The 22,287-nt window shown below is 44.9% G+C and overlaps 1 protein-coding gene across 3 annotated transcripts in view; it reads left to right on the top strand.

Annotated features, from left to right (window-relative positions):
- VPS53 (VPS53 subunit of GARP complex) overlaps positions 1–22,033 on the top strand; it is a 126,005-nt gene extending 103,972 nt beyond the window's left edge. The window contains exons 18-23 of one of the 3 annotated variants that reach the window (XR_004523908.2): positions 316–464; positions 4,484–4,553; positions 17,399–17,536; positions 19,270–19,374; positions 19,839–20,559; positions 21,767–22,033. Coding sequence is in view for 1 of the 3 variants with exons in the window: in XM_033847718.2 (XP_033703609.1) it covers positions 316–464; positions 4,484–4,553; positions 17,399–17,536; positions 19,270–19,374; positions 19,839–20,009 (633 nt within the window). In the remaining 2 variants the exon portion in view is untranslated. Of the gene's footprint in view, positions 1–315; positions 465–4,483; positions 4,554–8,689; positions 8,771–17,398; positions 17,537–19,269; positions 19,375–19,838; positions 21,416–21,766 lie in introns of those variants that run through there. The other 2 variants (XM_033847718.2, XR_004523910.2) reach the window with 2 other exon arrangements.
- Positions 22,034–22,287: the final 254 nt, after the last annotated feature.

Raw genomic sequence — 22,287 nt, 5'->3', positions numbered from 1 at the left:
CCAGTTCATCTGCCTGGTGAGGGTTCGTTTAGAAAGAAGGTGGCACTTAGATGAGGAGGGAAGGCTGTTTCAAGCCTGAGAGGGACAGGGTAGGAAAAGGTACACTTCACTGTCAGGGAAAAGGTGGGCTTACTTGTTTCTATTCATGATTAGCTCCTATAGACAGGGAGAGACAAACCCCCTCAAGACAAATCAGCCTCCGTGACAGCAAGTCACGGGCTCATTTCCACCACCCTTGCCCCTTCCTCGCTAAGAGGTAAGGCTATCCTCCAGCAGAGGACCTAAAGGCTTGTCCCGCCCTGTCTCCATTTTCAGATGCAGTGGCAGAACGTGGAGCATGTCGGTGACCAGAGCCCCTACGTCACCTCTGTCATTCTTCACATTAAACAGAACGTCCCCATCATCCGTGACAACCTGGCTTCCACGCGGAAATACTTCACACAGTTCTGCATTAAATTTGCAAAGTAAGTCCTAGAGCATCCTCATCACTGGGTTGTTCTGAATGCCATGCTGACCACCAGCACGCGCCCGATCCAGGTGTCCCCGCCGTCCAGCTAATTTCTTTGTACCCCAGAGAAGTATAGTAAACTAAATTTGCTACTTAAAGTCCTAAAGAACAGTAGTAGCCATACAGTCATCCTCATTAAGACAGACAGAAGTGAGCGGGGAGCGCCTGTCATTCGAATTACGTGGACATGATGACACCCCTGCCTGCCCCCAGGTTTGGGTAATGAAAAGTATTTTTCAACATTTCATGTATGTATTTTGTGTCTCCAGCTAGATGATAAGCTTTTTAAGGGTAGGAACCATGGGTTGTTTCTTTTGAGCCTTGTCTTACTCCTTCCTCATAGCACTCGTTACTGTGGCTGCTGGAATACATCCACTTGTGGACATGCGTGAGCCCAGGGAAGGTACTAGAAATCGGGGAGAGCAAGTCAGGGAGCCAGTCCATTGCCAAGTAGGTGGAGTGAACACTGCGCTGCGTGTCTTCCTGCCACGTCCTCCTGTGTGGCCATTTCTGGCTTGTTTTAAAGAGGGGAAATGGTCTGGTCCCTCGACAGTCAGCATCTGGCTATAGCACTGTTTCTCTGGAGACCGGACACCGTGGAGGGTCAGTACCTCCTCTGACCAAGTATCAAACAAGCGTTTTGGCAGACTTCGCAGGCAAGGGCCTCAGGAAGATGGGCCCAGTCCCAGCTACTGAATTTAGGTTGTTCTCATCCAAGTCCCAAAGGGTGATTTAGGGCTCCAAGTTTCTGTCTTCCCCAGATCTCTCCCAGTTTGTGTTCAATTAAGGCTTTCCCTCACAAATGAATCCCTAAGGAGCAACAGTTACGGAGTGGCTTGTGGCGTAAGCTTCAGTTCCCAGTTTGTCAGGAAAGGCGCGCGTGGCCTCTCCCGGGAGGCATTGACATGTGCGGGGCGGCGGGTGGGCCAGGAGCTGACACCCCTCCACTCTCTGGGTGCTCCTTAGCGCGTGTTGAAAGCGTTGCTGGTAAATCACTCTGTGACACTCCCCGTAACCCCGGGTAGAAACAGCGTCTCTATAAAAATTGGCCGTGGCCAAGAACCTCCAGTGCGATGCACGGGGGTCTGATGGAGCCAATGTTAAAGTGAGTCAGGGGTCCACTTACTTACCCAGTCCCGGCGTCCGCCTCACATTCTCTCAGAGCCCTTTGCTTTCATTACTAAGCCCATATTGGGTGAGCTGGGGAGAGGATGCCCACCTCTCACATCTGGAAAAGTTTAACCTGTGATCTAAAAAGTGGTTTTCTCATTTAATCCCCAGTACCCTCTCATCATTATAAACTCCCAGCTGAAGGCCAGAACCCTCAGATGGGGGCTGTGAGAAAACCCTTCTGCAGCCAAGAGCGATAACTGCCACCACTGCAGCGGCCTGGAGGAGCCTCTGGCAGTTACCCGTCACGTTGCTGGAGCTCTTCCCACACAGACATGTCCCTGGTCCCTGTATCTTCCCCGCCCCACCCCTACAGTCTAGCACACAGAGCCAGTTCAAGGGCACGCTTGAAGCCTACTCTAGTGTGAAGTAATTTAGGTTATAAACTGTGCGCCTCATTGCCATTGGTCGTAATGCAATCTCACACTACTTGGCTCTGGTTTAGAGCCCGAAGGGTCCCTTCCGCATAGGCCCTTGTCCTCACCCCCTCCTGATCAATCGGCAGGCATTCCCGTAGACCTGATATCTGGAGCTGACATCTCTTTCCTTTTAACTTCCCTTCTCATCTCACTAATGCAAAGCCTTAGGTGTTTCCTTTTGCCTCCACTGGGTCTCTGAAGCAACCACAGTCTCTCCTGTTTAGACATCAGGATCACCCCGCTGATTGAAACTACTGTTTGAACCATAAGCGACTTCCCTCATCCACTCAGCTGATCCTCCTCCATTCAGTCATGGAGATGATAGATCTCTTACTAGTGGTTGGAGGGATAAAATCAGAAGTGTTAAAAACGTCCTGGTAAAGTGCTGGTACCATGCTGACATTTAAAAAGTGTTAGCTGTTACCATTATTATTTGTTATTTATTCAGCGTGCAGTCAGTTGAGCGCCTGCTGTGTTCCAGATGCAGAGTTAAGTGCTTTGGCTTAGTAGACGTGGTCCCTGTCTGCATTTGCCTTATGGTCAAGTGGAGGGAAGTAGACGTGTAAGCAAATAAGTGTAACAGAGTAGGTTACGTATTAGGCTAGAGGTCTGTGAACTCTGCAGAGTATGGTGGAGGTGACTGAGGAAAGGCTTCATAGGAAAGCTGGCCTTGAGCAGAGTCCGGGAGACAAGTGTGCACTGACCTGCAAGGCCGTGGGGAAGGGCGTTCCAGGCAGAGGGAGCAGCGTGAGCAAGTGCAGAGAGGCATCAGACAGCCTCTACAGAGTCGCAGGATCTGCAAGTGGCCCAGCCCACTTGAAGCACAGCGCACCAGGGCTTAGCAAGATGGGGCTGGGGAGAGAGAGTCAAGACTGTGAAGGAAGGCCTGTCTGCAGCCATCGCAAGAACTGTAATCAGGGGAGCGTCTTGGTCATGTTTGCATCTGAAATATTGATACATTTCTTCGGCAGCTGATGGATGAGAAATGGTAAGGCCGAAGGCTAGGAGACCAGTTAGGAAACAACTAAAAGAGCTCTAGTGAGAAAGAGAAGGGCAGCGGCAGGGGGCTGGTCAGGAGGGGTGGGTGTGGGCCTTCAGGGAGGAGCTGGGAACTGATTGGATAGTGGAGTTGAGGGCAAGGCTACGGTTTCTGACTTGGATGACTGGGCAGAGGAGATCCAGTCCCCTGAGCCTGGTTTTGGGGTGGGGCTGAGTCTTGGATATGCTGGGGTCGAGGTACTGGTGCCATGCCAGTGGGACGTCCAGTAGGCCACTGGATAGCAGAGTGGGCACACGCATTCTGGGAGAGATGCGGAGAGAGCAGAGCGTGGCGAGCGCAAGCCTGAGAGCAGCATTTGGAGAGTGAGGAGAGGGAGAGGCTGGCCAGGCTTTACCTCGACCTCCAAGCCCTTTATTGCCATGGTCCTCCCTTCGTCGTGGGCCCTGTGTTCTCCTGGTCAGCTCACTCTGAATCTTGCCTGATTACAGGCATTTCTGGTTCCCACATCTTCTGTTCTGCACCAGTACAACTCAGCCTTCCCTACACAGGCCTCTGCAGTTTTTTTTCTAAAAAGCCCTCCTGACCTATTAAAATCATATTCTCCCTTTCCCCAAACCAGCATCATCAATCTACCTGGCCCAGGTTGCCCTTCAGTCCCCAGTAAACTTTTTGGAGATCATGTATTTTGTTCCCTGATCTGACAGTTACTCCCTTAGCATTTATTTCCTATTATTTTGCATTTAAGATCGCATAACTACCTCATGTGTATTCGACTATCTTTATCTATTAGGATGTTTTCAGCTACTAGTCATAGAAGCCCTGACTCAGACTGACCTAAACAGAGGTGAATTTTTTTATTTCATATAACCAAAGTCCAGAGATAGGAGAGATCCAAAGATGATTGCCTCAGTGGTTCAGCAATGTCATTAAGGACCCAGGCTCTTTACTTACCCTCCTCTCCTTGGGCCTGGCTTCATCCTTAGAACAGTGGTAAAATGTTAGCTCTAGATGTTAAATCCAAACACACGAATACCCTAAAGAAGAAGAGAGACTCGCCCCAGCCGTGCAATGAAGTCCTTCCCTCCAGCTGGCCTGGATCACAAGCCACGTCAGCACCAACAACAGTCACCAAGGGACCCCAGGCTCTGCCTGTAGTTTAGGAGGGATCAGCTTTTCCCCAGCATCCCAAGGCCAGATTTACCTAAATAAAACCAGGGCTATAGTTAGAAAGAAAAAGAGTAGATGCTTGTAGGCCACAGTAGTGTCTACTTTAATTCTCAGTTTTCTTGTAGAAGGAAATGGGGCCTTAAAAAAAGAAGAAATGTTTCTGCAGTTCTTTACCAAAGAGAATATAAGCCTAATTTGTCACTTCTTTTTTATCCACAGCTCCTTCATTCCCAAGTTCATCACCCACCTCTTCAAGTGCAAGCCAATTAGCATGGTGGGAGCAGAACAGGTAAGACGGAACTGGGATAGGACTGTTCCTTATGGCTTTTGTCGTAGATCAAACTGTGTAACTTCCTAGTACAGAGCTGCTGTGGAGAAGTAAAGTCACTGATTTCCCTGTTTGAGGACAGAATGATGACCTGGCAGCTTAAATTATTCATCCATTTATTGAAAACATTTTCATTGAGTACCTCCTAAGGTGTTTGTCCTTAGACAAGTTGCTTAACCTTCCAGGGCTGTAGTTTCTTCAGCTATAAAATGGGGATACTCACAGCAGCGCCTCACAGGGTGGTTGTGAAGATTAAACAAGATAATGCACTGAAGTGCTTGACCCAATGTCAGGCATATGAGAAGCCCTCAGCAAATGCCAGCTGTTACTACTGATAGTTTGTTTCCACTGTCAATGCCCATCTCCCCACATAGAAACATCTAGTTGATGCTTGCCGCGGGCTGTCTGGCTGACCAGCTTAGCAGAGTCAGAAGTACTGTCTCAGCAAACTTCCTGGGAGGTTGCGTGGGTTCAGACACTGACCGACTGTGTCTGAGTGTAGAATTTCAGTGTTTGGAAATTCTTACCTCTTGCATGTCATAAACACAGAACGAATTCTGTCCTCGGGAAACAGCAGAATAATGCCCCAGCACGCCCAGTTTCATTAACTCATGTTTATCGGGAATCCACTCTGTTCACTTTTGTGTGTGATAGGAGAGGACGCGGAGTGATTGCTGTCTGTGTGTCTGAGAGAAGCTTTAGATTCTCAGTTACTAGGTTTCTGTCTCTAGACTTGATGAAGCCACTGGAACACAAAGTTGACTCATTGGGAGCATGTTTCCATGAGTTTGCAGCTCTGCCCAGGCCTTACAAGCTCATTTAGTGTCCAGTAGCATGATATTTTCATATTGTCGCATGAACCCAATGTCATATCTATTTTCCTCAGATTTTCTCTTCTTTAAAAGAATGTTAAAATAATCAGCTCAGACTTGAAAGCCCGCACCTTCAGAAATATATCAATTTGGCCAGTATTTACTTCTGCTTTGAGATGCGGATGAGAAAACCATCTGTGAAACTGGTGTTTTACTTTCTCAGACCCCAGACAAATAGGAGTGGGTAACAGGAGAGCATAGATCTCAACAGGCCCAGCCTGGGGGAGGCCGTGGGTGAGAACTAAAGGCAATGTGGCCCTTGGAGGATTCCCACGTGAAGTTCAGGTTTAGCTTGGGTCCGTTCTTGCCCTGAGTATCCGGCCTTAGAAACCCAAGCAGTCATGAAGCTGGAGGCGTGATCAATCAGGCAGCAAAACCATAGGAACCGGGCTTCCCTGGTGACGCAGTGGTTGAGAGTCTGCCTGCCAATGCAGGGGACACGGGTTCGTGCCCCGGTCCGGGAAGATCCCACATGCCGCGGAGCGGCTGGGCCCGTGAGCCATGGCCGCTGAGCCTGCGCGTCCAGAGCCTGTGCTCCGCAATAGGAGAGGCCACAACAGTGAGAGGACCGTGTACCCAGAAAAAGAAAAAAAAAAACACAGATTCTGCTGCAAGTCTTGCAGCGGCTGTAATCCAAACTTTAACGAAAGCTGTGAGAGTCAAAGCAAAGACTGAGGCCTAATCTCAGATGCCTCTGCTTTACCACAGAAGTACTAGATCCTAAATTTAGACTACACTTTAATACTTGTGCCAAAAATGGGAAATGAGACATTTTCCTGCTCTTGATTCTCTTCCTGATTACTGTATAAAGTAAATTATTTCTCTTTGGGCCCCAGAGTCCACTTGAGCAATTGCAAGGGCACGTGGAACTGAACCATACCAGTATTTGTAATGCTTCTTGCTAGTTTGTGATTTTCAGAGAGTCTTGTGGGATTTGCAGGGTCATTAATTAGTCTTTTGGCCACAGTATCTATGACCGAGCACACAGTAGAAAAGGAATCCAGGGACTTCCCTGGTGGCGCAGTGGTTAAGAATCCGCCTGCCAATGCAGGGGACACGGGTTCGGGCCCTGGTCTGGGAAGATCTCATATGTCGCAGAGCAGCTAAGCCCATGAGCCACAACTGCTAAGCCTGCGCTCTAGAGCCCACGAACCACAACTGCTGAGCCCACACGCCACAACTACTGAGGCCCGCGTGCCTAGAGCCCATGCCCCGCAACAAGAGAAGCCACTACAATGAGAAGCCCGCGCACCGCAACGAAGAGTAGCCCCCACTCGCTGCAACTAGAGAAAGCCTGCGTGCAGCAACGAAGACCCAACGCAGCCAAAAATAAATAAATAAATTTATTAAAAAAAAAAAAAAGAATCCATTTGCATAAACTACTTACCAGAGAGGAAGCAGCACATTGTAGTGTTGGGAAAAGGACCCTAAAACTTGGGGTCCAGTCCCTGCTCTGCTTTTAATGGTCCCTGTGATCATGAGCAGTTGCTTCCTTGCTCTGGACTCAGTTTCCTCATGTTTAAATAAGAGCCCTGAATCAGACTCTCCACACGCCTCCTTCTAGATCTGTTGTATTGTGGATCTAAAATATTTTGAGGGGACTTCCCTGGTGGCGCAGTGGTTAAGACTCTGCGCTCCCAATGCAGGGGGCCCGGGTTTGATCCCTGGTCAGGGAACTAGACCCCACAAGCATGCCACAACTAAAGGTTTGCATGCCTCAACTAAGGAGCCCACCTGCTGCAACTGAGACGCAGTGCAACCAAATAAATAAGTAAATATTTAAAAAAATTCTTAAAAAAATAAAAATAAAATATTCTGAGCAATATAGTTCATGTCTATGAAATATAGACATGAACTATATTGCTCAGAATATTTTAGATCCATAAATATTTTCCTTTGAATTATCTTTATATACCATATTGACTTTTTTTATTGTGGTAAAACATACATAACATAAAATTTAACATTTTAACCATTTTAAGTGTACAGTTCCTAGTATTAAGTATATTCATATTGTTGTGCAAACATCCACCATCCACTTCCAGACCTTTTTCATCATCCCAAACTGAAACTCCCTTCCCATTAAACACTAGCTCCCCAGCCCTCCTGCCCCAGCTGCTGGCAGCCACCATTCTCCTTTCGATCGCTATGAATGTGACTGCTCGAGGGACCTCCTAGAAGTGGAATCATACAGTATCTGTCCATTTGTGTCTGGCTTATTTCACTCAGCGTGCTTTCAGGGTTTATTCATGTTAGTATGCTTCAGAATTTCCTTCTTTTTAAGGCTGAACAGTATTCCATCATACATATTACCACGTTTTGACCATATTGACTTTTTTTTAAATAAATTTATTTAGTTAGTTTTTAAATAACGTGATTTTTTTTTAACATCTACATTTCTTTCTATTCATTCATTTATTTATTTATTTTTGGCTGCGTTGGGTCTTCGTTGCTGCGCACGGGTTTTCTCTAGTTGTGGCGAGCGGGGGCTACTCTTCGTTGCGGTGCGTGGGCTTCTCATTTCGGTGGCTTCTCTTTGTTGCGGAGCACAGGCTCTAGGCGCACGGGCTTCAGTAGCTGTGGCAAGTTGTGGCACGCGGGCTCAGTAGTTGTGGAGCACGAGCTTAGTTGCTCTGCGGCATGTGGGATCTTCCCGGACCAGGGCTCGAACCCATGTCCCCCTGCGTTGGCAGGTGGATTCTTAACCACTGCGCCACCAGGGAAGTCCCTAAAGACCTTTTTGAATCTCTTAACTACCCAACTGCTCACTTTTCTCTGTCTCATTAAGCTCTGGCCCGTCTTGATTTTTATGAGGCCCTCCTTCCCACTGAGAGCTTGAAGCCTCTTCTGTCACCCAGTCAAAAGGGTCCTCCTTTGTGCCACACAAAGAGACAGGCACGGCCATTCTCCACAGGGGTTTACAAGCATTGGCAGGGTCGCCAGGGTCCTGGAGATGGGGAGACCGAGCCAGCTCATGAAAGAAATGAATCAGTTAATGAAAAACAGTATTGCCATAAACATCACACTTAATGGTCAAATATAGAAAGATTTTCTCTTGACATTAGGAAGAAGACAAGGATGTCTGCTGTCACCATTTCTATCCCACATTGCCCTTGAAGTCCTAGCCAGAACAATAAGACAAAAAATAAAAGAAAGTTTTAAAGAAATAAAAGGTACACAGATTAGAATGGAAGAAACAAAACTGTCATTTTTCACATTTCACAGAGAACGCGATTGTGAATGACAATATCCAAGAGAATCTACAAACTATTAGAATATAAATTTTGTAGCGGTGTGAGATATAAGGTCAGTATTTAAATTATTTTTAATATTTGCATATAACAGCAACAAACAATTTAAAATGATAAATTTTTAATGAAACCATATACAGTAGTGTTAGGAGACCTTAAATAGCTAGGAATAAGTCTATTAAAAAGTGTGCTAGTCTTTTACACAGAAAATGATACAATATTAAGAGACATTAAAGAAGACCTTTAAAATGTCAGGAAAGCTCATGTTCATGTATTAAAGGACTCAATATTTTTATTTATTTATTTATTTATTTATTTTTGCGGTATGTGGGCCTCTCACTGTTGTGGCCTCTCCTGTTGCGGAGCACAGGCTCAGCGGCCATGGCTCACGGGCCCAGCCGCTCCGCGGCACGTGGGATCTTCCCGGACAGGGGCATGAACCCGTGTCCCCTGCATCGGCAGGCGGACTCTCAACTGCTGCACCACCAGGGAAGCCCAGGACTCACTATTTTTAAAATATCAATTCTTCCAACATTAACCTCTAGATACAGTGAAATCCCAGTAGGGGTGGGGTGGATGTGGGTGTGAATGGGAATTGATAAGTTGATTCTAAAAGTTGGATGGACGTGCAGAGACCAAGAATAGCTAAAATAACTCTAAAGAAAGAGCAGAGAGTTGGAGGATTTAAACCTCAGGATACCAAGACTTATTTTAATGCTGAAGTAATTAAGCACACAGGGACAAATGGGCCAACAGAACAGAGTCAAGTTCAGAAATAGACCCACACATACATAGACACTTGATTTATGACAAAAATGGCACTAATTCAGTTGGGAAGGGATGGTCTTCTCAGTAAACAGTGCTGAGTAATTGAATATCCACGTGGAAAAAAAATTAATCTTGACCTTAACCACACACCACATAGGAAAGTCAGTTCCAGCAAGGATGTGGAGAAATTAGAACCCTTGTGCACTGGAAATGGAAAATGCTGCAGCCATTTTGGGAAACAGTTTGGCAGTTTCTCACAATGTTAAACATAGAGTTCCCATGTAACCCAGCAATTCCACTCCTAGATAGAAACCCAAAAGAACTGGAAAAGTATGTTCATGCAAACACTTGTGCAGCGTTATTCAAAGCAGCGTTATTCATAATAGCCAAAAAGGGGAAACAACTCAAATGCCCATCAGTTGATGAATGGATAAAGAAAATGGCTTAATCTTACAAGGGAATATTATTCAGCTCTAAATAGAAATGAAATACTTACACATGCTACAACATAGATGAACCTTGAGAACGTTACGCTAAGTGAAAGAAGCCACAGACAAAAGGTCACGTAATGTATGATTCCATTTATATGGAATGTCCAGAACAGGCAAATCCACAAGATAGAAAGTAGACTAATGGTTGGCAAGGGGTGGAGGAGAGGAGGAAAAGAGATGTGATCACTAATGGGTATGGAATTTATTTGTGGTGTGTTGAGATGTCTGGAACTGAATAGTACACTTTTAAAAGGTGAATTTTATGGTATATTGTATCTCAGTTTTTAAAAAATCAATTCCAGGTGGATTATAGCTCTGAAAGTGAAAGATAAGACAACAAAACTTCTGGAAGATAATAAGAGAATATTTTTATGACTGTGAGTTAGGCAAAGATTCCTTAACAAAACATTAAAAGTACCAATCATAAAAGAAGAGATTATTTGGAGTACTTAAAATTAAGGACTTCTTTTTCTCAAAAGACAAGCCAGAGTAGCAGATGATATTTGCAATATATGTAACGAAGTACTCATATTCTAAGTATATACTTCTAAAAATCTCTTAACATATCACTTATATGTGGAATCTTAAAAGGAAAAAAAAAAAACAATTTCATAGAAACAGGGAATAGAATGTTAGTTGCCAGGGGCTGGGGGAAGGGGGAAATGGGGAGATGTAGGTCAAAGGGTACACAATTTCAGTTCTAAGATAAGTTCTAAGGACCTAATGTACAGCATGGTGACTGTAATTAATAACGTGGTATGATATACTTGAAATTTGCTGAGAGTAGATCGTAAGCATTCTTAACCACATACACATAAGGAGAGTTAATTATCTTGATCTTGGTTATCATTGCACAATATATATGTATGTCAAATAATCACCTTGTACACTTTTAGTATATGCAGTTAAAGTATATTTGTCAATTATTCCTCAATAAAGTTGAAAAAATTACTTTAAAAAACCCCTCAACAAATCAACTAGAAAAAGATGATCAACCAGTAGAAAAATGACAAAAGATTTAAACAGGCACTTCAGAAGGAGGCTCACCAAAAAAGCCAAAAAGCATATTAATCATCCAGGGAAATATAAATTAAAGTCACAATTAAAGTCACAATGATATTAGAATGGCTAAAATTAAAAAGGCCAACGATACCAAGTGTTGGTGAAGATGTGAAGCAACTGGAACTTTCATGCATCGCTGGTAGGAATGGAAATCAGCACAACCAAATTGGAAAACTATCTGGCAGTCTGTACTAAAGCTAAACATATGCTTACTCCTTGAACCGGCAATTCTGTGTAGATGCCACCCCAGAGAAATAAGGGTGTATGGCCACCAAAGGCATATACAAGAATGTTCATAGCACGTTAATGAGCAGTAGACGAATCCTGAGTGACAGAGGGCAGAAGAGTGGTCATCTTTGTTAGGAAGGAAGGGAGAGCGTTGACTGGAAGAGAACCTGAGGGAGCCTTCTGGGATGCAAGAAATGTCTCATATCCTTTTTTTTTTTTTATTTTTTTTAAAATTGAAGTATAGTTGATTTACAATATTGTATTAGTTTCTGGTGTACAGCAGAGTGATTCAGTTATATATATGTATATTCTTTTTCATACTCTTTTCCATTATAGGTTATTACAAGATATTGAATATAGTTCCCTGTGCTATATAGTAGAACCTTATTGTTCATCTATTTTATATATAGTAGTGTGTATCTGCTAATCCCAAACTCCTAATTTATCCCCCTGCCCTTTCCCCTTCGGTAACCATAAGTTTGTTTTCTGTGTCTGTGAGTCTGATTCTGTTTTGTAAATAAGTTCATTTGTATCATTTCATTTAGATTCCAAATATAAGTGATATCATATGATATTTGTCTTTCTCTGTCTGACTTACCTCACTTAGTATGATAATCTCTAGGTCCATCCATGTTGCTGCAAATGGCATTATTTCATTCTTTTTATGGCTGAGTAGTATTCCATTTTGCGTGTGTGTGTGTGTGTGTGTGTGTGTGTGTGTGTGTGTGTGTGTGTGTGTGTGTGTGTGTTGGCCAAAAAGTTCGTTCGGGTTTTTCAGTAACATCTTATATGCCACATCTCTTTATCCATTCTTCTGTCGATGGAGAAATGTCCCATATCTTTATTGAGGCAATAGGTGTATACATTATGTAATAGTTTATCAAGCTATGTACTTGGTCTTTGTGTAGTTTACTGTATGAAAGTTACACCTAAATTTTAAAAAAAAGAAAAGAGGAAAGAAACTAGGCATGTCCTCACCTTGGTCCATCCATTCTTCAGATCTGGAACTGTCTCTTCTGTGTCACCTCATTGAAACTTAGCGTTGTATATATGGTCCTTTACCTTCTAGCAGTGGGCCTTTTATCTTGTCTACTCAAGGTTTCCATCACTGTGATAGTCATGATGACCCCCAAGAGTTGTAGGGGCTCTTTAAGAAGTAAACCCCTCAGAGCTTTCCACTGCTGGGTGATGACGCTTCCCAGGCATTGCATGCTGGCCAGATCTGCACCCCAGTAGCCCATCAAGAACATGAGCCACACCACCCCAAAATTTATCTCTGAGGCTCAAACAAATTTGGTGGATGGCCACCTCTTGCCCAATGCCTCACGCCTAAGGGGATGAACTTTCAGCTATTTTCAAAGATGAAAGCCAGCAGATTTTCATGATAAATGGGGCCTTTCACCTTCATTGCCCACAGACAGCTGCTAAGCCTATCAGACTAGCTCCCACCTTTTCTGACTGCATTACTTCCGGTAAAACCTGAGACGAAGATTTCCATCTGTACAGCTGTCTGGTGAGGACAAAATTTTATTGTGACTGGCTGGGAATTGAAAAAGTCCTATCTCTCAAAATACGGGAGACACTAGAGAGTTATGTCTGGCTCATTCAAAGCTCTTCCTGTCGCTTAAGACTGTACAATTATTTATGCATATAATATATCTCTGGGAAATAGAAGTACAGAAAAAACAGGAAGAATCCCCATAAGTTTTTAAATGATCACTGATCTTTTTTTTTCCTGCTAGCAAATAATGCCAAGACATGCCTTTGATTTCGACAAGGCTCTGAAATTTTGCTGCATGGAAGATAAAGTTGAATCCTCACTAGGCCTCAAATAACATAGTGTGGGGAAAAAAGAAGAAGAAGAAAAAGACATAGTTCCAGTTAATACAAGTAGAGAAAATAATGTCAAGAATATCAGCTTCCCACTCAGCTTAGTCAGATCTTAACATGTTCCCACATTTGCTTTAGATGTTTTTTATATAAAGTAAATCATTACAGTTATGGCTGAAGTCCCCCCTGGACCCTACCCTTCCTCTCGCCTCCCTACATGCCCAGAGGTAATCACTATTCTGATTTTGATTTTTATCATTCCCATATATGTTTTGATATGTTACATGTGGATCTATTCACAAAAGATATATAATTTTGTTTTGCATATTTTTAAACTTTATACAAATGGTACTATACATATCATTCCCCACTTGCTTTTTTTTTTTTTTTTTAAATGAAAGCTTCTTTCTTTCTTTCTTTCTTTTTGGCTGTGTTGGGTCTTCATTTCTGTGTGAGGGCTTTCTCTGGTTGCAGCGAGCTGGGGGCCACTCTTCATCGCGGTGCGCGGGCCTCTCACTATCGCGGCCTCTCTTGTTGCGGGCCACAAGCTCCAGATGCGCAGGCTCAGTAGTTGTGGCTCACAGGCCTAGTTGCTCCGCGGCATGTGGGATCTTCCCAGACCAGGGCTCGAACCCGTGTCCCCTGCATTGGCAGGCAGATTCTCAACCACTGCGCCACCAGGGAAGCCCCCTACTTGCTTTTTTTGCCCAACATAATGTTTTCTGAGATTTATCTATGTTGTTATAGGTTGTTTGAGTTCACTCATTTTAACTAAAATATCATATTCCATTGCATGAATATGCCACCATTTGTTTATCCATCCTACCGTTGATGAGCATTTAGGTTGTTTCCAGTCTTCTGCTTTTACAAACAGTGGATGCAGGGAACGGTTTTTTTTTTGTTTGTTTTTTCACATAGGCAAGCATTTCTCTAAAGGATATGAGTGCTGTGTTATGGGTCATGCACAATATGTAGCCTTTTCAAATTGGCCTTTTCACTTAGTCATGTGCATTTAAGTTTCCTTCATATCTTTTTTTTTTTTGTGGCTGCGTTGGGTCTTTGTTGCTGCGCACTGGCTTTCTCTAGTTGCGGCGAGTGGGGGCTACTCTTCATTGTAGTGCGTGGGCTTCTCATTGCGGTGGCTTCTCTTGTTGTGGAGCACGGGCTTTAGGCGCGTGGGCTTCAGTAGTTGTGGCGCAGTGGTTGTGGCTGGTGGGCTCTGGAGCACAGGCTCAGTAGTTGTGGCGCATGGGCTTAGTTGTCCCTAAGGTTCCTTCATATCTTGATAGCTCATTTCTTTTTAGCACTAAGTAATAATCCATTGTCTGGGTGTGCCACAGTTTCTCCATTCAGCTACTGAAGGTTATCTTGTTTGCTTCCAAGTTTTGGCAATTATGAATAAAGCTGTTAAAAACATCCATGTACAGGTTTTTGTGTGAACATAAGTTTTCAATTCTAGACAAATAACGAGTAGCATGATTGCTAGATTGTATGGTTAGAGTATGTTTAGTTTTAATAGAAGAAGCCACCAAACTGTCTTCCAAAGTGGCTGTAACATTTTGCATTTCCACCAGCAACTAATGAGAGTCCTGTTGCTCTACATCCTCACCAGCATTTGATGTTGTCAGTGTTCCAGATTTTAGCCATTCTAATAGATGTATAGTGGTATCTCGTTGCTGCTTTTTTTTTTTTTTTTTTTTTTTTTTTTTGCGGTACGCGGGCCTCTCACTGTTGTGGGCTCTCCTGTTGCGGAGCACAGGCTCCAGACGCGCAGGCTCAGCGGCCATGGCTCACGGGCCCAGCCGCTCTGCAGCATGTGGGATCTTCCCAGACCGGGGCACAAACCCGCGTCCCCTGCATCGGCAGGCGGACTCTCAACCACTGCGCCACCAGGGAAGCCCTCGTTGCTGTTTTAATTTGCATTTCCCTGATGACAAATGATATGGAACATCTTTTCAAATGCTTATTTGTCATCTATATATCTTCTTTGGTGAGGTATCTGTTAAGCTCTTGGGCCCATTTTTTAGTTGGGTTGTTTGTTTTCTTATTGTTGAGTTTTTCTTAAAAAGCTTTGTATATTTTAGATAACAGTCCTTTATAAGGTGTATCTTTTGCAAATATTTTCTCCCAGTCTGTGGCTTGTCTTCTCATTCCCTTGACATTGTCTTTTGGATAGCAAAAGTTTTTCATTTTAATGAAGTCCAGTTTATCAATTATTTCTTTCACAGATCATATCTTTGGTGTTATATCTAAAAAGTCATCACCATACCCAAGGTCATCTAGGTTTTCTCCTGTGTTATCTTCAAGGAGTTTTATAGTTTTGTGTTTTACATTTAGGTCTGTAATCCATTTTGATTTAGTTTTTGTGAAGGGTGTAAGGTCTGTGTCTAGATTCCCTTTTATTTTTATTTTTTGAACATAGATGTCCAGCTGTTCCAGCACCATTTGTTGGAAAGACTGTCTTTGTTCCATTGAATTGCCTTTGCTCCTTTGTGAATGACCAGTTGACTATATTTGTGTGGATTTGTTTCTGGGCTTTTTCTTCTCAGTTGATCTATTTGTCTATTCTTTCACCAGTACTAAACTGTCTTGATTACTATAGCTTTATTTTATTTTATATTTATTTATTTATTTATTTGGCTGCACTTGGTCTTAGTTGTGGCACACAGGATCTTCGTTGCCATGTGCGGGATCTTCATTGCAGCATGCAGGATCTTTAGTTGTGGCGTGCGGGATCTTTTAGTTGTGGCATGCGGGCTCTTAGCTGTGGCACGTGGGATCTAGTTCCCTGACCAGGGATCGAACCCAGGCCCCCTGCATTGGGAGTGTGGAGTCTTAACCACTGGACCACCAGGGAAGTCCCTACTGTAGCTTTATTATAAGTCTGGAAGTTGGGTAGGATCAGTCCTCCAACTTCGTTCTTCTTTAATATTGCGTTCGCTCTTCTGGGTCTTTTGCCTCTCCATATAAACTTCAGAATCAGTCTGTTTCAATGCCTCACCGTTTTTTGAGAGCAATATTTCCCTCTGTGTTATCCCAAGTAAAACATTGATGGCTTCTCCAAATTTTTTGTACCATTGTCAAAATTATAATCACCATGTCCATTAAGTTAATGGTGTTTCCCATTAATGAGTTTGTCTTATCTTTAGTCGTTAATTCTCCTGTCCATAGCAAAGTACAGGGAGAATGAGAGAATTCAGGGTGTCCTAGGGCCTGAAGGGATACCATTCCACCCGTGCTTGATATAATTATGAAAAGCTTTCTGAGAGGAGCAGGCAGTGGTAGATACAGCAAGCCCTGTCCTGAACGTAAGATTGACCATCAGAGTTGCAGTAGTGAGACTGTCACCCTACTGCTACCTTTGTCTGCTTGGTGGGCATGTGATTCCATCCTCCTACACTGTCTAAACAGGCCAGTGTATATATGCCATTTCTGTGCCTGCAGTTGGTGGGCAATCAGGAAAGCTGATAGCCTTCCAAATAATTGCTATCCAAGAGAACCAAAAAAAAAAAAAAAAGAAAGAAAAAGACAGTTTGTTGCCAAGATACTGATGTTTAAATTTGATTTAATCTCCTACATCCTCACTGGTATCCAGAGAAATCCACAGTAGAGCAGCGCGGAATTACCATGTTTTGCCTGTTGAATACGCAAAATTTTTATGGCAGTTTTCGGTGCTGATGTGGGTGCGGTCCGCACTGTGTAAATAGGTACATTCCATTCAGAAAGCAGCTCAGGATGTGTGAGAGGAGCCTCCCAAACGCCCTTGTCCTTTGATCTGTCCCAAAGACTGTCTCCTAAGGAAATGCCGCTGATAGACCTAGAATTATATCTACACAGCTGTTCATCACAGTATTCGTTATTTATAATAATAAAAATCTAGAAACAAAGTGTAGGGGAATGGTTAAAAATATTAAAGTTACACACACACACACGCCATAGAGTACTGTATAGCCATTAAAAGTCATGATTTTTTTTTTAAAGACTGCCAAGATGGGAAAATAGAATTCAAAAAACTTCATGTATTAAGTGGAAAAACCAGGTCGTAAAACTGTCTATACAGTATAACTCTAGCATGTTATACACACACACAAGCTGGTGGGAATGATACCACACTGAACTGTGACATCTTATTATTTTTTCCTGGGTCATAGTAATTATAACTCATGTTTTTCCTTTTATGTTTGTTCATTCATTCATGAGAACGTATTACATTTAAAATCAGGAAAGTGTTATTAATCAGTGTGCGTACACCAGGTATCGTGTCCCTGTGAAGTGGCTGGTTCTATTCTGCTCTCTTCCCTCAGCTGCTGCTGGACACCCACTCCCTGAAGATGGTCCTGCTCGATCTGCCTTCCATCGGCTCTCAGGTGGTGAGGAAAGCCCCAGCCAGTTACACAAAGATCGTGGTGAAAGGCATGACCCGAGCGGAGATGATCCTCAAGGTGGGGCTTGTGTCTTCCTCGGGGTTTCGGTTAAAGGGCCTGGTTATCTGATTGTTTATTCCAAGGAGTACTGAGTACTAGTCTTTGAAAGCACAGGTTAGGACCTATGCCCATCAGTCCTAAAAGATTGTCCACAGACTTTGGCCTCATCAGACATTGTTGAAAGTCAGTGCACTGTTACTGGGGGGTCAGTAATTCTATCTGACAAATGAATTCTTCATCATAGTGGAATTCTCTTGTAATAAGATTTGACCAAGATTGGAGGTTGGGTGGCGCTGTCACTGTGAATCAGCGTCTAAGTCAGGGATCTCTCTGCTTCTTAGCAGGAATTTCTGGCCCAGCTATCAGTTACTCAGGTCCACGTAAGCCTCTTTGGCACTCTGAACTCTGCCACTTTATAGGAACTCTGAACAGATGTTGCATAACTGATTCTAATCAGCAAATGGGTTTTCTAAAGCCCCGTTTAATAAAATATACATGGGGTGATGATGCTGAGAACGTCTGAAGCCTTGAGCTCCTGCATATGATTTCCATCTGGATGTGTCAAGGGGAAAGGGGGCCTGTTGGGGAGGGGAGAGAAGGCTGGAGAAAAAACGGAACTGTCAGGGGATGCTCTTAGAAGGCCAGGGCCTGCAGGCCCTTCAGGTCTGTCTCCAAACAGAATGACTCGAATGATGGAGGAGTGAAAAGTAACGGCAGGCCCTGACATGGGTGAGAGCAGGTGAGGGGCCCACACAGACCTCAGGCTTTGGCCTGAGGAAACCGGAAGCAGGCTAATCCATTTCTTCCCTAGCTGGTTTACTCAGCAGGGTGGAGAGCAGGGTTTAGAGAGAACTTCTGAGTGCATACTCCTTGCCAGTCTGAGTCATATGCTCAGAAATTCAAAACAAAAGCAGTCTGCTGGCCCGCGCGCCACAGCTACTGAGCCTGCTTGCTCTGCAGCCCGCGCGCCACAACTAGAGAGAAGCCCGTGCGTCGCAAAAAAAGATCCTGCGTGCCGCGACTAAGACCCGACACAGCCAAAAAATTAATTAATTAAATAATTTTTTAAAATTAAAAAAAAAGAAAATTGAAGCAATGGTTGCCTCTGGAGGAAAAAAAAAAAACAGTCTGCTGGAGGAAGGAGATCAGATGCCATGCTGAAAACCAAATGGCAGTGAATGTGAGGGTTGCGATGCCATTGCTTTCCTGCTGTTGGTACATGAATTGGACGTAGTTAAATGAAGTTCCAGATTTGAAGTCTTGAAAAGAGTGAGGCTGTTCTAGGGGTTTTGTTTTTGAGAAAATGCACTTAATTCAGTGCCTTTTGAGGCCATCTTTCGGGAACAGTGATACATCAGGACAGAAGGAGCAGGTACCACAAACCTACGAAATGTCTCAAACAGGGGACCCTGCAGCAGAGTGTGTCCCGTGGTCCTGATATTTAAAAAGTCACTTGGGACTCCCCCCAGGCCCTCTGAATTAGAACCTTCAGAGGAGGGACGTAGGAAGGTGTACTTAAGAAGCAATCCAGGTTACGTTTATGATTTAGGAAATTTAGGAAGCATTGCTCTAACTGAATGTCGAGATGAAACAGGCTGTCAGGACATTTCTGGGTTTGCAGCTGCTGCTGCCACCTAAGGAGATCGTGCAGAGTCCGTTTTGTGATCGGCCTGCAAGTGAGGAAAGATAATCCTCGGCCTCCGACTGTGAGTGTTCCCGGCAGGCCTACTCTCGTCTCTCTCCCTCGGTAGGTCGTGATGGCCCCTCACGAGCCGTTGGTGGTGTTTGTGGACAACTACATCAAACTCCTGACGGACTGCAACACAGAAACCTTCCAGAAGATCCTGGACATGAAGGTTGGCTCCGCGTTTTGTTTTGTCCCCGGGCACCTTCTTCTCACGCTCGGTGGTTAACTGGGGGCTGGGATATTGGCCCCCGGGAGCTATCTCAAAGTGCCCATGCCTGGCCCGGGCTGCACACCCAACTCCCAGAAGCCTTTTAAGGAGGAGGAAGAACCGGGGCCTGTGAATGTCCCCGTTCTGATGGCACCCTGACACCCAGCAGAGAGCCAGGCTCAGCGGGACTGCAGTGGAGAGGAGGCTACCCTCGCGCATCCTGCTGCCTGTCCTCCGCCCTCTCAGCCCCTTCTCCCTACTCTCCTATTGCCTCTTCCTCTGATTCTCTCCCAGGCTGCTACCCAGGGCTGGTATCTCCCTGAAGAAAGCCTTAATCCTCAGCCCAGTGAATACCAGCTACTGCACTTGCCCTCGGGCCCTTCTGGCCAGAGCTGACGGCACCCTCCTTTCTCTCTCCACCTCAGGGACTGAAAAGGAGCGAGCAGAGCAGCATGCTGGATCTCTTCCGCCAGAGGCTCCCCGCGCCGCCCTCAGGGCCCGAAGGCTCCAGCTCTCTGTCCCTCCTGGCTCCAACTCCAGAACAGGAGTCATCTCGCATCCGCAAACTGGAGAAACTAATTAAAAAGAGACTGTAGGAGCGTCCAAGGGGCACTTTTCCCCCAGCCAGTGACACCCCCCCCACCAGCACCCAGATCTCCGGAAGCCCCCCACCTCTCCTGTGCTTCCCCGACTCTCAGATCATCAGTCTTGAAACTTGCTGGGGCGTTTGGGTCATTCACATGTTTCTCCCATGTCCTGTCTTAATTCCTGTCCTAATCGGAGAAGACGGGTAACAGCCAGATTATAAAAAGGCAGTCAAGATGGTCCCTGATTCCTGCAGCAGAGGCAGCTGGGGGTGAAGGTTCCGTGTGCTTCACTTGCTGGTCCCGGGCTGCCCCCAACTGGTCCAGTTGTCACTGACTCTGTAGCCTCACCCCCGCAGTCACACCCTCTGGCATGTGGTCCTGTTCCTTTCCATGCTTCTATCCCAGCACCGTGGGTGAGAAAGCCTGGAACTCACCCCTTCCTCCAGATGCAGCCGTGTGAGGTTCCCTCTGCGGCCGGACCCTTAAGAGATGTCGTCTGGGCTTGGCTCTAGGGCCCAAGTTATGAACTGGAAGATTACAGGTGTGACGGAAGAAAGAGGTGTGGCCTTTAGCTAAGCCCTAGTAGGGAAAGCCGGCTAAATAAGAAAAGCGCTGGAAGGGCAGGGAAGGGGCTGGGGGGGCACGTGGGCAGCTCAGTCGATAGATTTCACTCTGCCCAGACAGCCATGGTGTGGCTCTGGTAAGGTTATCCAGCCCGAGCTAATTGAGGTTAACATTCTCTTCCCACTCTTGAAAGAAGGGATGATGGGCCCATCTCCAAACAGCCACTTCAGCCATCTGTCCTCGGCCTGGGAGCTGGAAACCCAGTGGACTCCCACACCTGGTTCTTGTCACTCTCAGTGTTTACAGATCCACACTTCTCTTTGTGTTTCATCATGAGGAGTCATTTTCTGGAAGTCTCCATGACGGCATTGAGATGTCAAGCTGCTGTTTTGCGCCCCGGGTGGTGGTCACAGCCGGGGAAGTTGCCTTCTTGATTTATTACACTGTCAGTGAGCTCCAGGAGCCGGCAGAAGGCAGTAGGAGTTACGTTAAGTGTCTTGTCGATGGGCGCTGCATGCCCTGTGTGCGCCCTGTACAGACAGAGCATGTTTCTCATCTGGGGGGGTCTGCATCAGAATCACCTGGGGCTCTTTTTTTTTTTACAAGTACAGATGTATGGAGATTGTGAATCAATTAGGTCTGGAGTGGGGCCCAGCATCTAGGTTTAAAAGTTCCATAGGGGATTATAACGCTTACTTCTCGTGAAGAACCATTGTAACAGAAGTTTGCTTTATTGAAGGGTTCCTGTTGCACATTTTCATAAATGTATGTTCTTTCTGACTCTAAGCAAGTGTAATTACTGTATAACTGAGCTGGTGCCCAAACGGTAAAGGTTTTTCTTTTTGCTGATAGCCAGCAGCTTGAGTTTTGAATTTGTGTTGGTGGTAGGGACCATGGCAGAAATCATGCTGTCCCCGTACTGACTAGGATTCTTCTTGTTTTGATGATCAAGCCCCAAACAGAAGGTTTATTTATTACTGTCACTTTGAAATAATATATATAAAGGAGCACTCATTGATAAAAACAGTAGCTAACAACTCTGTTATTCAGCTAAATTATATAGATACTGTACCGGTTCCTTCCCTCCGCTTTCTCTAGCCCCTTTAAAAAAAAAAAAAACTTAAAGTCACCTTATGTGGTTAAAATAAATACTCGTAATTTATAATTGATAAAGAGTTCACTGCTGTTTTTACTCTGGACAGACTTCCTGATTGCTCGTTAGAGGTGCCCAGGCTGGAGAAAGTTCTGTTTGGATCATAACAGGGAAATGGGAACCACCATGGACGGGGTGTTTTGACCTCCAAGTTCCGTTCTGGAATTGAAGCTAACTGTTGCCACGCCTCCCTCTCTTGAAGAACAAAGACCCAGTACCTGGGGCTTTCCCAGGAAAGGGCACCGACTTTCTCATGCCTCGGGCAGCTCCTCGGTGCAGGTGGAACAGGACCGAAAGCAGACGTCCAAGGACCAATGTAAGAGTGACGGGCAGGCAGGGCAAGCGAGCAGGGGACGCAGGGGACGTGACACCAGCCCATCCTGAATTGCCATTGGACAGGGAGCCCTGGTCCCCCGTTTACAGAACGCTAGGGAAAATGCCACAAGTTCACAGCTGGAAATGTAATTCCTCTCTCTAGGAAGAGAAATCTCCAAAATAACCAACTTGCTTGAGCGTGAAAGCAAGTGTTTCACACTTCTTGTCTCCTCCAAGTCAGATTGCTAAACATAA

The sequence above is a fragment of the Tursiops truncatus genome, chromosome 20, assembly GCF_011762595.2.
Source record: "Tursiops truncatus isolate mTurTru1 chromosome 20, mTurTru1.mat.Y, whole genome shotgun sequence".
NCBI lineage: Eukaryota > Metazoa > Chordata > Mammalia > Artiodactyla > Delphinidae > Tursiops > Tursiops truncatus.
This window is presented reverse-complemented; position numbering and strand designations above follow the sequence as displayed.